Genomic DNA, 18,337 nt, shown 5'->3' with positions numbered 1-18,337 from the left:
GAAACTTAGAGATTTGTATTTCAAATAAGAAAAAGAAAGAAAGAAAAAAACAGAAACAAAGTGGTAGGATTATAAGTGTGAGCCACCCCACCCAGCAGCTTTTTACTGTTTAAAGACGAAATTACTATGTGGTTACACTATTTTTTTTTTTTTTTTTTTTTTTTTTTGAGACAGAGCCTCAAGCTGTTGCCCTGGGTAGAGTGCTATGGCATCACAGCTCACAGCAACTTCCAACTCCTGGGCTTGTTGTTTGGCAGGCCCAGGCTGGATTCAAACCCGCCAGCTCTGGTGTATGTGGCTGGCGCCTTAGCCGCTTGAGCTATAGGTGCTAAGCCGTACACTAATTCTTTTTTTTTTTTTTTTTTCATTTTATAAGCTTTTATTTTTTGGTACTATTCAACCTTGTAATCTCTACAACACAGGGATATGGGTGTACACTAATTTTTTATTTTAGAACTCTTGAATATCTCATCCTTTTAAATAGGTAAAATACATTACAATATTCAGATATCACTTTTTTTTTTTTTTTATTGTTGGGGATTCATTGAGGGTACAATAAGCCAGGTTACACTGATTGCAATTGTTAGGTAAAGTCCCTCTTGCAATCATGTCTTGCCCCCATAAAGTGTGACACACACCAAGGCCCCACCCTCAGATATCACTTTAAAAACTGATTAAGATGATTCATGTACCATAAAATCCATTTTTTAAAAGTATACAGTTCTGTCAGGCGCAGTGGCTCATGCCTGTAATCCTAGCACTTTGGGAGGCTGAGGCAGGTGCATTGTTTGAGCTCAAGAGTTCGAGACCAGCCTGAGCAAGGGCAAGACCCCATCTCTACTAAAAGTAGAAAAACTAGGCTCTGTGCCTGTAGTTCAGCGGCTAGGGTGCCAGCCACATACACCAGAGCTGGTGGGTTCAAACTTAGCCCAGGCCTGCCAAACAACAATGACAACTACAATCAAAAAATAGCTGGGCATTGTGGTGGGTGCCTATAGTCCCAGCTACTTGGAAGGCTGAGGCAGGAGAATTGCTTGGGCCCAGGAGTTTGAGATTGCTGTGAGCTGTGACGCCACAGCACTCTACTGAGGGTGATATAGTGAGACTCTGCCTGAAAAAATAAAGTAGAAAAACTAGCCAGGTGTTATGGTACACACCTGTAGTCCCAGCTTGCTCAAGAGTATTGCTCAAGTCCAAGAGTTTGATGTTGCTGTGAGCTGTGATGATGCCATGGCACTGTACCTATGGCAACAGAGTAACCTGTATCTCAAAAATAAAGTATTCAGTTCCGTGTTAGTAAATTCATAGATGTGCAACCGTCACATTTTGTCACCATTATGTGTAGAATTCCAGAACATTCCTTGCTCTTCTGCCTCAGTAACAACCAGTCTATGTTCCTCTCTAGATTTGTGCATTCTTCAGATGTTACTGGTTTACTGTATGTCTTGTTATAAATCTGTCTCATCTCTATACCCTACCCCCCGCCCGGTTCCTTTCCTTGGTGGCAACTCGTCTCACTAGTTTTTGTTTATCCTTCTAGAGGGAGCCTGTGCTCACAAGCATCACTGTATACAAATATACAGTGGCATACTCTTTGCTTACCACTAATGGTAGCATTCACATGGCCTACACCTCCTTTCTTTTGTACATCTTGGTGATACTGAAATATCCTAATATGTTAATATTTTCGCAAATCACTCCACTTCCGTACATGAAGCACAGCCTTATTCTCTGTAATTGTTACATCAGATTTCATTGGATGAATGTGTCATAATTTATAAGTCTCTTAGCAATGGACATGGCTAGGTTGTTTCCAACATGATTCTCTTCCAATTGTAAAAAACAGAGTGGTGCACAGAAAGCATCTCTTTTCTCCCTCTTCCCTCCTCTCTTCCTGGGTTTTCCCTCCTTAACTCCTGTTTTGTTTTTTGTTTTGTTTTGTGCTGGAAGTCAGCTTACTACACTTTGAGAAAGGCAGCCCCGGGGGCCTGAAGCTAGCAGAATGGAGTGACTTTGTCTTTGCCCTGGCTCACCTGGCATCCCTTTCTACCTGCTCTGGAATGATGGGGACCTTTTTCTCAGATATTCTCCTAAAAGGAAGGGGCAGTTCCTACCAGCCAGGGTGTTTGCATGCTGTTGGGAACAGCCCCACAAACAGGCAAGTTCATTTTCCAGGGTGCCAGTGCTAGGCAGGCATCAGAATCATCCCTGCTGGGGGGGTTGGGGGGGGGAAGGGCTCTTTTATTCCAAAGTGGACAAGGCCCTGAGTGCAGTCCCTCATGGAACATGTTCAAATGTTGGCCAGGGAAAGCCCTCCAGTGGTTTGGAGGCTCCAAGAGGATTTGCTGGAATGAAATATTCATACCATTCCCCGGGGCTCATGTGGGCATACACACATGTGATTTGGTGACTCGGTTTCTGCTCCATTTTCCCCTCCAGAAAAACAAGAATAAGAAAAAAGGCAAAGATGAGAAGTGTGGCTCCGAGGTGACCACTCCAGAAAACAGCTCCTCCCCAGGGATGATGGACATGCATGGTGAGTCTCTTTGCGGCCTATGGTCTCTCCTGCCGGTCCCAGGGCCTTGGTGATACACTCAGTTGTGTTTTTACTTCTCTGTGAGCAGGTTTGTTCACATTCCAGGCAGGAGGTAAGAGAGCTGGGCAGAACCAGGAGGCTTCTGTGCCAAGGAAGAGGGGAGGAAGTTTCTTTTCTCAGAGCACCAAGCCAAGAAATAATAAGCCAGAGACATAAAAATAAGACCCTCTCCTCACCAGTGACAAAAACCTTACCAGAGATGTTTCCCTCCGCCCCATGTGCTCCCAGGAAGGTTTTTAGGAGTGTATGTTTCTTTTTCCCTCCTAGGGAGATAGAAATATAAATTATATAAATAGCTATATTTTCTTTTTCCCATTTTGCTTTGGCTGCCAGGAAGCTCTAAAGTGGATTTCTGACTTCATGTTAATTACCCTAGGACCATGGGAACTGCCCTTCCACATCCACAGCCTAACTTCCTTTGCTGTCTCATTTCAAAAATTATAACCTAGCCAGGTACAGCAGCACAACTTGTCATCTTGGATACTTAGGAGTTTGAGGCTGTAGTAACCATGATCATGTCTGAATAGCCACTGCACTCCAGCCTGGGCAATATAGTAAGACCCTATCTTATAAAACAATAACAAAAAAACCCTCACCAAAAACAAAAGTTGTAGCCAGCATCCCACCAATCGACATCAGTGCTGTAGCTATCAGCCATTGTTTCCTATGCTGGTGTTTAGTTCTCTTTTTACCTTTTTATCAGAGAGGAAAGGCTGTATGAAATGTTCCCAAACTGCACACACCCGTCTAACTCACCCAGATCAGAACACCTGAGCATTCCCAGCCTGTCCCCATGGTCCTGCAGATGACCTCCTGGTCACCTGTCCCTGCCTCTCCAAGGAAAACCACTTTGGTCAAACCTGAATTTTTTCAAAAATTGAGTTACTGTCCAATATTTATAAGTTAGAAAATCTGCATTACTGCTGTTCTTTGAGAAATTAGGTCTGGCACCCTTGATTTTGTGCTCCCCCAAGGCAGGGGCCATGTGAAGCCCAAACAGTGTCCTTTAAGGGGGGACATGGCCTCTCTAAGCCCACCTGGCTCCACCATCTCATTTTGTCACCCACCTCGCCCACTTGGGACAAGAGCTGGTAATCCCTGCCTTTGTTTGTTTCTTGATCCCAACTTCAATGTCTTTGTACTTGTGACCAACCCAAACCTTTGGTACAATGAGGCAGTATCAGATAAATAACTAAATAAGGAAATCAAAAAGGAATGTTGGTTTGCTGGAATTTCTAACATCTCTCAACCCAAAGTTGTCTCAGTCTAGGGAAGGAAGGCAAACAAACTTCTCTGTTTGCCCAAACTGACTAGTCTGCAAAACACAGACTCCAGCTCCCAGGACAGGGAGGCTTGCTGGTTGCCGAACTGGCTTCAGGCAAGCACAGGGGAGCTTTGCTGCTGGTTAACGTGTCAAAAAAGCCTACCCCCACCCCCAATTAGGCCATAGGATCTCAGTTGGGGTACATTTGATTTTCAGAAGTAGATATCTGAGCTTGGATGTGACCTATCTCCCTGGTATTGCTTAGCTCCATTCCTCTCTGGGGATTGAGGAGCCCCCAGGCCTGGCTCAGAATCTAGGCTTGGGTCATGGTCATAGAATGGCAGGTGAACACCTTTTCAAATAGAGGTCAGGGTCCCACCAAATCCTAACTCTCCCAGGACCTCCACCTGGCTGTGTGTTCTTGGGCTGCTTGCTTAACCTCTAGCCTTTGGGTTTGTTTAGTTTTAACCTGTAGAATGGAACTGATAGTGCCTACTTCATAAAATCAAGATAATCCCTTAAAAGCCTTGGCATGTTAACAGCTCACATTTATGAGACTGTTACAGTGTGCGAACATGATGCTAAGCACAGTTTTTGCATTATCTCATTTGAATCTAATAACATGCCCCATTTTACGGATGGAGAAACTAAGGCTCAGAGAGTGCAGTAACTTTCCCAGGTAGGAAGTTCATAGCTTCCAGCGCCAGTGCTGGCATTTGAGGTCCTTCAAAGGCAGAATACAGGTTTGTGGCTTGGATTAACACTCCAGAAAAATCTAGGATGCCTAGCAAACCAGGTCCCTGGACAAGGAGCCCTGTTCACCTTCCCAGTATCATTTCCATTTTAGTACATGTGCCACCAAAACCAAGTCAGACTACAGGATGTGCAAACTTCCTGAGCAGGGAAAGATGGGGACCTGGTGAGTTTTCTGGAAGGCTTCAAGTGGGAGGATGGGCACAGCAGAACATGACTGGAGAGGGTATATGCATTTGGCTCTTTAGTCTTCAAGATTCAGCTGATGTCAGCCCAAGCGTCAAGGTCACACTGTTACCAGGTTCCCAGGCTATCCTCAGATGGCTGACTGGTTAAACATTAGAATTTATTGTCATTAATTAACATAACCTCAGGCTGAGTAGCTTGAGCTTTTTACACACCTGCACACATACGTTGGATAGAAAAGAAGTTTAGGTGGTGGCCGTAGCTCAGTGAGTAGGGCGCTGGCCACATACACCAAGGCTGGAGGGTTCGAGCCCAGCCCTGCTCAACAACGACAGTTGCAACAAAAAAATAGCTGGGCGTTGTGGCGGGCGTAGTTCCCCAGCTACTCGGGAGGCTGAGGCAAGAGAATCGCTTAAATCCAGGAGCTGGAGGTTGCTGTGAGCTGTAATACCACTCTCCTGAAGGCCACATAGTGAGACTCTCCAAAAAAAAAAAAAAGAAAAGTTTAGACTTTCTTTTTTTCTTTTTTTTTTTGTAGAGACAGAATCTCACTGTACCTCCCTCGGTAGAGTGCCGTGGCGTCACACGGCTCACAGCAACCTCTAACTCTTGGGCTTATGCGATTCTCCTGCCTCAGCCTCCCAAGCAGCTGGGACCACAGGCACCCGCCAGAACGCCCAGCTATTTTTTTTTGTTGTTGCAGTTTGGCCGGGGCTGGGTTTGAACCCGCCACCCTTGGCATATGGGGCCAGCGCCCTACTCACTGAGCCACAGGCACCGCCAGTTTAGACTTTCTTGAAGGATAAATCAGGAGAGTGCACATCCTTTTTTTTTTTAAGTTCCAGAATTCACAAGAGGATGCTTTTGTGTAATAACCACCCCAGAATACGCTTAAAATAAGATCCAATTTACCCATTTTTGGCTGCCTTACTGCCTGGTGCTTCCTGGACAGATTGAGGTAGAGGAGAGGCTCAGGGCTGAGAGTTGGGCAGGTGAGTCTGAACCAGTGGGTCTGCGGCTCTGTGCCTCAGTTTTCCCCTCTGTGAAGGTGGTCACAACACCTTTCTGGTAGGTTGTTGGGAAGATTAAATGAGGTGATCATAAATGTCCTTGCCCAGTGCCTGGTATGTAGCTGGTGCCCAGGTCTGGTTGGGGTATCTTGCTCATTTTGCAAAAATGGCCTTAGTCCCAGGTGCAGCATGGTCTAGAAAGGCAGTGCCAGATTGTGGTGGTATTTTTGAAATCTCCACTTGGGTATCTGCAGTTTAAACTGACTGTCCATGCCCTGGAAGGGGTGGGGGACAAGCCAAGGAGAGGTGTCTCCTGGGTCCCCCAGCTTTGCTCCTGAATGCCATTGCCCAGTTAACTATTCCCTTTTTTCACTGTGAAAAGTTTCTTTGTAGAGAACAGCAGAGAGAATACTACAATGAACCCCATTATACCTTCCACCTTGGTTTTCATGAACATGCCGTATTTCCCTTGTCTATTTTTTAATGTGGTTTTTTTTAAATTAAAGTCTAATTTACATAAAAAATACTCACAGCCAAGTGTAAAGTTCAAGGAGTTCCAACAGTTGTATGCAACCTGCACTAAAGAATTTTAAAGTAAATTTCTCCTGCATCATGACACTTAAGTCTATATCTAAACATTTCATTATAGCATACATTGCTAAAAAGTACCATTTCTCTGTACTGTACCATTATTCCTTCTAACAGAATTAACAATTCCCTAATAGCTTTTAAATCCAGATCATGTACAAATCCCCCAATTGTTCCAAAATGTTACAGCTGGCATGTTCAAAACAGGATCCAAATAATTTCCATCATATTTAGTCATTGGGTCTCTTAACTTTCTTTTACTCTATAACTAACTTGCATGTTTCTACCTTCTCTTTTTCTTTCTTTCTTTTTTTTTTTTTTAAATAAAAACGATACTGACTTGAAGAGATCAGACCAAATGGCCTTTGGAATATACCACCTTCTGCTGCTGTCTTGTTCTCTCCTTTTTGTTTCACAATGAGTGGAAACAGGCCTAGAGGCTTGGTGAAGTGGATGAACCATCTGGACAGTAATGCTCCCTGGACCATGCTGAGCTGCCCTCTCGATACACACAATGTCTCATTTATCCACCTAGAATTAGGCCTCAGATGTCCCCCAAAGATTTGAAATGTGTTAGGCCCCATCTCTAGCTAGCCATCTCCACATACAGGTGTCTTCTCAGGAGTAACTGGGAAAAAGGTCAGACCATGTGGGGTGGCCCTGGACGGTGGTCAGCTCAGGAGGAAGAAGTATCCAGATCTTTTCCTGGGAGAGCATCCTGTGGGGCTCAGGTGTGGGGGCTCAGGGCAGCTTCAGGATTTCATGCTCTGCTTCTGTCCCCATCATGCAGATGACAACAGCAATCAGAGCTCCATAGCAGATGCCTCCCCGATCAAGCAGGAGAACAGCAGCAACTCAAGCCCTGCCCCAGAGCCCAACTCCGCTGTGCCAGGTGATGGTGCTGAAGCCAAGGCAGACGAGGCCCAGGCAGATGGGAAGGGGCACCCCGGGGCTGAAGGTACGTGCTGTCTAGGGCTGGGCTCCTTAGGGTCTCCACTCATACTTCAGCAGTCAGGGGACAAGTTTTTAAGGAGGCCCTCTCAGAAAAGGTACCACCCAGAGTGCAGAGTCTCTTGATATGATTAAAAAGTCAGGTAGGGGCGGCGCCTGTGGCTCAGTGAGCAGGGCACCGGCCCCATATACCGAGGGTGGCCGGTTCAAACCCAGCCCCGGCCAAAACTGCAACAAAAAAATAGCCGGGCGTTGTGGTGGGCGCCTGTAGTCCCAGCTACTCGGGAGGCTGAGGCAGGAGAATCGCCTAAGCCCAGGAGTTGGAGGTTGCTGTGAGCTGTGTGACGCCACGGCACTCTACCGAGGGCAATAAAGTGAAACTCTGTCTCTACAAAAAAAAAAAAAAAAAAAAAAGTCAGGTAGTATAGTCTGAGAGGCTGAGGCAAGTGGATTGCTTGAGCTAAGGAGTTCGAGACCAGCCTGAGCAAGACTGAGACCCCATTTCTACTAAAAATGATAGAAAAACTGAGGCAAGACTATATTGTTTGAGCCCAAGAGTTTGAGGTTGCTGTGAGCTATGATGATACCATGACACTGTACCCAAGGCTACAGAGTAAGGCTCTGTCTCAAAAAAAAAAAAAGTGCATCTTACAAGGGTATATGTGAAACTTGGTAAATGGTCTGTGAAGCTAGTGAATGATGCCCCATGATTATATCAATGTACACAGCTATCATTTAATTAACAAAAAAAATCCTATTATAAAAAAAAAAGGCTGGTGCCTTTGCTCAGTGGTTAGGGCTTTGGCCACATGCTTCGGGGCTGGTGGGTTCGACCCTGCCCTGGCCTGCTAAACGACAAAAAAAGACAGTCTGTGGTGAATTAGACAGTAGAAAAGGAGAATGGGGAGTCTTGCTGAACAATAGGGGTGTCGTAGTTTTAAATAGAGGGCAGTCAGGGAAGGCCTCACTGAGAAGCTGACATAACCACAGGCTCAACCTAGGCAAAGAGTGAGCCAGTGTGTATCTGGAGAAGAACATGGCAGGTGGTGCAAAGGCCCTGTGGCAGGAGTGTGTTCAGCATGGTTGGAGGAAGGTGCATGAGGTACTGAAAAATGTGGCATTAAAGGAGGCGGCCAGGCCTCTGGCATGGGGGCCTCCAAAGGCTACTGCCCAGCCCAGGTTTTTCTAACACGTGAGATGAGAGCCCTTGGGGTTTGGGTGATCTGATCTGAAGGATTGAGAACTGACAAGGTAGAACCTGGGTGTAGATAGGAAGCCCAGTGAGGGGCTGCTGCAGTTGTCCAGAGAGAAGATGGTAATCAGACCTGGGGTGGGAGAGGAACAGGAGGTGGTAAGGAGTGGTCTGATTATGGAGGTGGGGACAGATTTGTACATATGAATGTGTATTTGTGTGTGTGTTGAATGGGAATGGTGGTGACTTGCCTTGGAGGTTGCTGTGAGCTGTGATGCTACAGCACTCTACCCAGGGCAACAGCTTGAGGCTCTATCTCATAAAAAAAAAATAATAATAATAAAATAAATAGTTCCTCCCCCCATGATAGTGTTTCTGTATCTTTTATGCACATGCATTGCCTCAGGGAATCTCATGCCTACACCTATCCACATCTTTGCCCAGGTGCAGGTGGATCTATATAGGCTGTGCCCCTGGAAGCAAAACTGTTCAGTCCAGCAGTTCTCAACCTTGATCCACAGGAACTATATTTAAGGGCTGCAGCATTAGGAAGGTTGAGAACCACTGGTTTAGTCAAAGGGCATGTGCACTTAAAATGCCTATAGATGTGCTGAGATTTCCTCCAGAGAGATTGTGGGTAGAATGACTTTTCCTGCTGGAACAGGAATCTAGGCCTTGGCACTATTGGCATTTTGGGCTGGATAATTTTTACTGCCGGGGAGGGTGTCCTGTGCATCATGGGAGGTGTAACAGCATCTCTGGCCTTTATCCACTAGATGCTAGTGTCTCTCCCTCCCCAGTTGGGACACTAAAATTGTCTCCAGACATTGCCAGATTACAGTGTGGGATGAAAGATTGCCTCCAGAAGAGAGCCAGTGTCCTAGTGGCTTTGCCCTAGAGTAGACTTCACTGCGTGCAGCATGGACCACCACTCCTACCCCAGCCCCCATCTGGCCTGTCCACCAGGCTTCTCATGGGAGTCCCGGCCAGGTGGCTGTGCAGGTAGAAAGCAGAGGGGTCAGGACAGGGCTGTGGTCACATCCAGGCAGACACTAGCTGTGTGGCCTTGGGCAGGCACCATCACCTCCCACGCACCTTTCTGTTTCCTTGTTTATAGAATGAGATGGCCTCCCTTGTCAGTCGTTGTAAGGCTGGAGGAGGTGAGAACATCAGCAAAGTGCTTGACCAGGAGCCAGGCACGTAGGAGGGATCTGGGGAGCAGGGAAGTATTTCTGGGGGTGCTGGGGGCTGGCGTGGGCCATGTCCACAGCTACACTCTGGCTTCTTTCCCATCCTGGTTTCCTTCTGGCTATGGCTTTATTTCTCCCATGTTTTGAGTTTGTATCTCCTTTGCTCTAAGGCCCAGTTAGAACTCAGCTACAGGAATTGTTTTAGGTGAATGCTTGCATAACTACCATATTTTGCTAACCACTATCCACCTTGCCACCATCACCAAAAGCTAAAGCGTTGGGACCCAAGCGGGCCACTGCAGACCTCTGGGCCCACATGACTGCCCATGTGCTGTTCAGACCCACCTGCCCATTGACAGGCTCCCTGTGAGAGGGGCCCAAGGACCAGACTAACACGGCCTTCCCAGGTGGGTACCCACTGTCTGCCGGGATAGGGCAGGTTGGCCGCCAGCCGTTGACCTTGCTTTGAACTTGTTTACCGCTGAGTGAGTTCAGGGAATGACATAATATCCAAGCTCCCTGGACTAAATTTAGTCTCCAGGAAAATTTCCTCTGGGTGAATTTCAACACCACTGCGCTTAGAGAATCAGCTGCTGCCCTGAACCCTTGAATGCTGTGTGAGCTCCAGAGGCCAGTTCCCCCTGAGCTCTCAGGCCTGGCTTTCAGGGGAGACCTCTGCTGGGGTACCTCTCCACCCAGCAAGGGTCAACATGAATTTCTGGGTAATTAGCCACCTTCATGATTTCTAAGCCTACATCTGGGGCACCCACATCCCACTCCACTCTGCCAAGCCTTCTGTGCCCAGCAGAAAAGGAACTACGGTCACATGCGATGCCACAGATGTGGCAAATTTTCTAGGTCAGTAAGAATGTTAAATGTTTATGTTATTATAAGCATAGGTATTATGAAATAGAATATAACACTAACGTGGATTTTTTCTTTTTATTGAGATTAAATTCACGTAAAATTAACTTTTAAGTAAATAACAATTCACTGGTATTTAGTATACTGACAAGATTGTCAACTACCACCTCTGTCTAGCTCCAGAACATTTCCATCATGCCAAAGAACAATCTCTTACCCACTAGCGGTCACTCCCATTTCTCCTTCCCCTATTCCCTGGTAACCTCTAATCTCTTTCTGCCTCTGTGAAATTGCCTGATCTGAACATTTCATGTAAGTGGAGTCTGGCTTCTTTTTACACAGCATCATGATTTCAGTGTTCGTCTGTGTTGTAGTACACGTCAGAGCTTTATTTTTTTGTTTGTTTGTTTGTTTTTTAGAGACAGAGTCTCACTCTGTTACCCTGGGTAGAGTGCTGTGGCATCATAGCTCACAGTAACCTCAAACTCTGAAGCTCAAGAGATCCTCTTGCTTTAGTCTCCTGAGGAACTGGGACTATAGGTGCCCACCACAATGCCTGGCTAGTTTATCTATTTTTTTTACTAGAGATGAGGTCTCACTCTTGCTCAGGCTGGGCTCAAACTCCTGAGTTTGAACAATCCACCTTTCTCAACCTCCCAGAGTGTTAGAATTATAGGCGTGAGCCACCACGCCCAGCCTCAGGGGTTCATTCATTTTGCTGCTGCATCATACTCTACTGTGTGTGTATCTGTTCATCTGTCCAGTTACTTTTAGGCCGTTTCCTCCTTCTGGCTATTGTGAATAGGGAGGCTGTGAACATCCATGTACAAACTTCTATTTGAGTCCTAGTTTTCAGTTCTCTTGGGGCATGTGCCTAAGAGTGGAATTGGCAGGTTGTTTGGTAATTCTGTGTTTAACTTTTTGAGGTACTTCCATTAACATGGATTTTAAAGGTAAAACTGAAAGTATCAGAAATTTCAGGTTTATGGGGAGTTTGGCTCTGTGCCCTAGACAATCCCTCAGTTACTCCCACCTGCGGGGGCTGCTGTTTGGGTGTTGGTCGTGTCATTCCATTTGATCTCACAGCTACTCCACGGGGGGTGGCTATTATCCACCTTGTTTCTACACAGAGGCCCTCTGAGACTGAGAGCCCCTCACCTGGCAGAGGCGGTGCAGGCAGTATTCAAACCCAGATCTGTCTCCAAACACACTAGGCTGTAGGCAGAACCCAGCCCTGGTGATTGTGGACACCTGATCCTCACCCTATGACACAACAGAGTTCAGCTTGGAGCCTGGCCCATGATACTGGATGAATGTCAGGTCTCCTGGTTTGAAGAGTAACAAGCATTTGCTATCATCAACCCCCTCACGCTTGCTTGTTCAGAGCCCCCTGCACCTGCTTGCGTCAGACCCCTCCCTTAGTCCAGTATTGCCTGATTGCTTTTAAACTTAAGCCTAGATTTTCCCCCTGCTTTGTTATTTCTCTGCCTCAGAAACCCCAGAAAGTCTTGGCTGCTTAGGTGTTCTTTAGGATTAGTTGAGTGTGCTTTTTTTTAAAATCAGGGAAACACAGTGTTGGGGCTCTGATGGGATTTTGCTGTTCTCTGCATGAGTCCCCAGCTCTGTGCCCAGTAGGCTGTAGATAGAACTACTGCCACCCCTACCCCAGCCTGTACCTTCCTTTCTGCTGAAGAAACCTGGGGTGAAGCAGCAGGGAGACTGGGGCCTGGGAAGTCAACTCAATACCTGGATCCATTAGATGTACCAGTGGCTCAGAGGGCTACTGTGCTACTGTTTCGTAAGCTCTGGTACTTACAGATTTTTTAAAGACGTGAAAAATGTTTCCCAAATACCTTGTGATCCCTGTTTGGGGAGAGGGTAAAATAACATGCATTAGGAGGAAAACTCTGGAAAGATGGGAAACTTCTTAAGTCTGAAGCATTAGAGGGGTGTTCTCTGGGTAGCATGAGTGACAGGTGATTTTACCTTTATTTTTTTCTGCATTTTCTCTTTCCTGCAATGATCAGTCATTGTTCTGACAATCGGAAAAGTACCCACACTGGGCGGTGCCTGTGGCTTAGTGGGTAGGGCGCCGGCCCGGCCCTGTATACCGAGGGTGGTGGGTTCAAACCCAGCCCCAGCCAAACTGCAACAGAAAAATCACCAGGCGTTGTGGCGGGTGCCTGTAATCCCAGCTACTCCTCGGGAGGCTGAGGCAAGAGAATCGCCTAAGCCCAAGGATTTGGAGGTTGCTGTGAGCTGTGACACAACAGCACTCTACCGAGGGTTAGTAAATGAGACTCTGTCTCAAAAAAAAAAAAATCTTTAAAAGTACCCATATTAAGAAAAATGCTTACAAAGGGTCAAGTACTTTTGACGTTCCTCAGGCTCATCCAGCAGGGAGAAGGAGGCGCAGCCATGATTGTTGGCGCACTATGGGGCCACCAGGGGGCGCCCTGTGCACGCAGCTTGAGCCCACAGTGTCTCCTGGTCCCAGGAACTTACTTGCTAATAAGGGTGCAGGAGAGGGTTTGGAACCCCAGGGCTAGCACGTGGCCTGGCTGCTTAGAAAAGCATCACTAACAAACAAGGGGCTTCTCCTAGCCCTACCCCACCCCCATTGCAGCCCTTGAAGACCACCAAGCATACAACTCCCCAGTTACAGGTATTTTTAGTATCTGGCCCATCTGGCTCTTTATTTCACGTGCCTGAAAACAGCTTCTGTTATCTTGCTATTCCTCAGATGCTTCTGATGAACAGAATTCACAGTCTTCGATGGAACACTCGATGAACAGTACAGAGAAAGTAGAACGGCAGCTGTCTGGAGATTCAGGTTTAGCTGCAGAGACGTCAGCAATCTCTCAGGTACCTTGATTGTGGTCTCAGAAGAGCGTCTAGGTCAGGTGTGGATGGGGAAGTGGGCAGTTCAGAGGGGTGGATGAATTTGGTGGGACTTGCTAGCAGGTATGGGGTGCAGGCAGGGAGGAAGGCTGCTGGGTACTGTCTAGGCCTGGGCTTTCTCTTAGGCCAGTGGGGAGTATCTGTTAGGAGTTTGGTCTCAGACAACAGATTAGGTTGAAGATGCCCTGGATGATTGGGTGATGGCTGAGTGAGTGAGTGTTGAACCTTTTGGGGGGTCATGGGACTTTGTTGGAATTTGGTGACAACTATAGACCCTTTCCTCCAGAATAACATACATAATAAGTACATTCAGCAATGGCTCATGGCTATAATCCTGACACTCTGGGAGGCTGAGGCAGTTGGATTGCTTGAGCTCAGAAGTTCAATAGCAGCCTGAGCAAGAGCGAGACCCTGCCTCTAAAACTAGCTGAGTGTGGTGGCAGGCACCTGTAGTCCCAGCTACTTGGGAAGCTGAGGCAAGAGGATTTTTTTTTTTTTTGAGTCTTTGTCACCCTCAGTAGAGTGCTATGGCGTCATACCTGACAGCAACCTCAGATTCTTGGGCTCAAGTAATCCTCTTGCCTCAACCTGCTGAGTAGCTAGAACTACAGGTGCCCCCCACAACACCCAACTATTTTTAGAGACGAGGTCTCTTTCTGGCTCAGGCTGGTCTGGAACCTGTGAGCTCAGGCAATCTACCTTTTTCAGCCTCCCAGAATGCTAGGATTATAGGCGTGAGCCACTTCAGCCTTGCTAGAGAATTACTGAACCCAAGAGTTTGAGGTTGCTGTGAGGTCTGACACCACAGCACTCTATCAAAGGCAACAGAGTTAAGACTCTGTCTCAGAAAAAAAAAAAAAAAAAAACAGTACATTCAGCAAAGGTCGAGGGTGTGCCCAGGCCAGGCCCTGGGCTAGTAGTAGTCTAGAACATGGCAAAGCAGGTCTGGACCTTCCAGGGATGGCCTTAGAATTAGAGAAGTAAACTTTTTTTTTTTTTTTTTGCAGTTTTTGGCTGGGTTTGAACCTGCCACCTCCGGTATATGGGGCCGGGGCCCTACTCTGTTGAGCCACAGGTGCCACCCTAGAGGGGTAAACTTGAAACCTGTGTATAAATAATCCACCCAGCACTTCATTACAGATGGGAGGATTGAGAGTCTGGGTTGAGGAAGGGAGTGTGGGGAACAGTCCTGGGTGGGGACGTGGTTCACATATGGCAGGGCTGGGCAGGGGCCAGACAACACAGAGCTCCCAAAGTTCCAGGAGTCAAGTGTGATGGTCTCCCTAGGTCTGTGAACCTCTGAAGTCAGAATATGGGCCTTGAGATGGAACTGCTTGTCTGAACTGCTCAGATGCTCCCTCTCTGTTCCTTCTGGGCTGATGTTCAACTATCTGGCCTAAATTGCTCCTGGCCTATTAACCTGTATTTTCTTCCTTTTCCCCACAAGGATTTGGAAGGAGTGCCCCCCTCTAAAAAGATGAAACTGGAGGCCTCTCAACAAAACTCTGAAGAAATGTAGAAATAAGTGAAACCCTCTGATCCATGTTTCATGGAAGGTACATCAGCAATTAATTCTAGAACAACTTTGCCCAAGCAACTCCTCTTGGGTACGAACAGAACTACTAATGTTTCAAGTTTACCAAGTGCAAATCCAAGAAAACCTAGAACGGCGTAACTTCTCAGACACTGAAGAACTCTGCTGTGAAGCAAAACACTCGAACCTTTAAGCGACTGTCCTTGGGGAGGCGGGTCGGCAGCTCAGGAGTGTCTGCACACTGTCTCGGAAGCCAAGATTACATTTGTGTTGCTGCTGTATTTTTTTTTCCACTTCTCTATTTAACGATATAAGCTATGCGAGGGTGGTACTGATCAGGAATTCGCTTTTCATCCGGGCTTTCACACTGTTCAACCGATTCTTTCTGCTTTCTTTTTTGTGCCTTGCGCCCTTGAGGTGACCTCTGGCATGTTTCCCGGTTGTTTTGCATCTTCTTTTGCAAAGTGCCCTCTTGGTTTGTTGGGGCAGCGCCTGCCACCATGCTCACCTCTCTCCTCCATGCTCCAGGACTTTTATCAGAGCAGGTGCAGGGCAGAGTGGGGAGCTCCTTGGCCCACCTGATTTCCAGGTATAGGGGCTCAGTCCCTCCCAAGCCCTAGATGGGGTCTGCACCAGCCTCCAAGGCCCAAGGAGTTGCAGGTATGGGGCATGGTCCCCAAGGGTGGCCTCTTCGGTCCAGGCTGGGCGCTTGTCACGCCCTCACTTCCTGTGGGCCTTTGAGGCTGGTTGTTTCCAAGGCTACGATGGCCTAGATGGACATGCAAAGCCCTTAGATTTTTCTGGCACTTCCAGTCTTGTTGCCCCCACCCCCATCTCTACCACCGGCTTCTCCCAGACCTCCGAAGATGAAATGGCTTCTCTGGCTGACTGCAAGATGCTAACAGGGCTGGGGAGGCTGGAAGCAGGAGGTAGGAATAGCTGGTGCTGAACTTTTCGCTCATAGGAGGTTGCTTGGATTTCAAATCCATAGTCACTTGCTTCCATCTGCCTCCCCCTGTGCCCCAGCCAGTGCCTTGGAGAGGCAAGATTGCAGCTGATCAAAATCCGCTCGCTTCTGCATAACATTCTGACTCTTGGAGCCAACAGTCCTACCATGTCTCATCCCCAGAACGTGCTGTTGGTCCCCATGGGGGGAGCAGGCCTTGATGGTTGGGCCTCAAAGGCCAGAAACAAGGCACCAAGGAATTAGAAAGATTTGCACACCCTCCTGGAAGGAGAGACGGACTCTCCCCACCATCCCCAACTGCGCTGGGACCACTTCCTCTCACTAAACCGAGATGTCCCCTTGGACGAACTGCCTAATCATTTGGTTCTGAGGCCTGGATGGCTCTCTTACATGGGCTCCTCAGACCTTCAACCCTTCCCGAGCTTTCTTTACTGCACTGGAGTTCTAACTCCCTTTGAATTGTGTGTTATGGGGGTGGGAGGTATTGTGGGTTTTGTTTTGTTTTATTTGGCTAATTGGTGCATATTCAGGTGCCACCTCTGACGTGTGGGTCTTTCTCCTGACCACCATGGGAAATGTCTGCCAGATTCCATTTTCTGAGCATTTCTGAGGGTGAGGCTCTTACTGTTTTGTTTTTTTTTTAAGGGAGCCTATCTATTTCCTGCACTTCAAGAAAAATCAAAATGTTCCTGAATTTCAAATACCTCATGCAAAATGTCTCCTGAAATAAGGGAAAAAAACAAAACTTTGAAAATCTTAATGTTGAAGTTAGCAATGCTGAAAGGTCTCTGTCTTAAAAAAAAAAAAAATCCTGTACTTAACCAATTTTGCCCCTCAGGCAGTCAGTTTTGTTGGGAACTGTGTTCTGCGACTGCCGCAGATGCGTTACCTCTCAGCGCATCGCCTGGAGCTTTACCTCCAGATCCTGTAGAGTTAGAGTAATGATTTTCTTTGCAGCAAAACTCCATTTTGATGAAAGATGAATTTGGATATTTCTGTCCTTTTCTTTTTTGGAAAATGAGAAGTTACAACCAAGACAGCTGAAGGAGAGTCAGCACATGCATCCACAGAGACAGAAGGGCGAGGGCCACCTGTGCTACATGTGTGCGGTGACCTTTTTGGACAGGCAAGGGGAGTTGATGTGATTGAGGATGAAGATGATGCCCACAGTACTGAGGCTGTCACTAGTTTTTCTCTGAAGTGCCTGAAGATAGGAATGGGCCAGCGGCTGGGACCACCTGGGCCCTGCCACGGCCACGCTGGGCAAAGCGCCAACTGCCCTGCACTCCACACTGGCCAAGAGGGCCTTCCACGCGGGACGATGAGACTGCGAAATCCGATGTGCTTCCTTCCATGAGGCGGTCCGTGCCTCGGAGCCGCTGCCCCCCACCCGCCCTGCACCCCTTGCCCTCCCCCACCACAGAATCTAAGACCTTTCAGCTGCCAGCCAGGGCCGGGGCATCCTAGGTGAAAGCCTTCCAGGGACATCAGGCCCTGTGGCCTAAAGGGCTCCCAGGGCAAACTCAATTCCCCCCAAAACTTGAAGTTGGGGAGGCTGCGGCTACACATTCCACAAAGTGCTGGCACTTATACCCATAACCCAGAAGGCTGCTGACCAACATAGAGGGTGGTGACCTCCCTTTATCAAACGGTGTCATGGTTTGGAATGTTCACTATCGCCCGAAGACCTGGTTAGAGGCATAAAGACCTTTTTTCACTGTTACCTAAATTTTTTTTCCTCTTATGATTTTTTGGGTTTGTTTTTTTTTTTTGATGTGTTGTACAGCAGTATAATTTTTCACTTATTTATTCCATCAGTAGATATGGTTTGTACAATGTACAATGGTTCCATTTCAGAAATAAAAAAAAAGTTCAAATCATGAATACTCTGTGGTTTTGTCACATTATAATAAAGAGGAAAGTCAGAGTGATGGTGGGAAGAACCCTCACAGGCTACTGTGGCCTCTTGTGCACAGCGGCATGGCTCTCACTATACAGGACTAGGTAAGCCCCTTGCATACAGGGACTACCACCTTCTACAGTCAGGAGAGCTATCATTCTTGAGCACCAGCTATGTACCATGCAAACCACTAAACATTTTTCTGTCAGCAGGTGTTGGCCACCTTATGCAGGTGAGGATACAGCAGGGCTGTCCCTGGCCCAGCTCTCCTGGCCAATCAGGGCCCTGGTTTAAAGCTACACCCAAGGGCCAGGCACAGTGGCTCATGCCAGTAATCCTAGCCCTCTAGGAGGCTGAGACTGAGGGATTGGTGGAGGTTAGGAGTTCGAGACCATCCTGAGTGGTAAGAGTAAACTCCCATCTCTAAAAACTAGCTGGGCG

At 47.4% G+C, this 18,337-nt stretch overlaps 1 protein-coding gene across 1 annotated transcript in view; it reads left to right on the top strand.

The window, feature by feature from the left end:
- Positions 1-17,880, top strand: part of BCL7A (BAF chromatin remodeling complex subunit BCL7A) — a 29,414-nt gene extending 11,534 nt beyond the window's left edge. Inside the window, exons 4-7 of the mRNA XM_053587004.1 lie at positions 2,440-2,536; positions 7,188-7,355; positions 13,338-13,459; positions 14,943-17,880. Coding sequence (XP_053442979.1) covers positions 2,440-2,536; positions 7,188-7,355; positions 13,338-13,459; positions 14,943-15,014 — 459 coding nt within the window. The 3' untranslated portion in view covers positions 15,015-17,880. The remainder of the gene's footprint in view (positions 1-2,439; positions 2,537-7,187; positions 7,356-13,337; positions 13,460-14,942) is intronic.
- Positions 17,881-18,337: the final 457 nt, after the last annotated feature.

The sequence above is a fragment of the Nycticebus coucang genome, chromosome 4, assembly GCF_027406575.1.
Source record: "Nycticebus coucang isolate mNycCou1 chromosome 4, mNycCou1.pri, whole genome shotgun sequence".
NCBI classification, from domain to species: Eukaryota; Metazoa; Chordata; class Mammalia; order Primates; family Lorisidae; genus Nycticebus; species Nycticebus coucang.
This window is presented reverse-complemented; position numbering and strand designations above follow the sequence as displayed.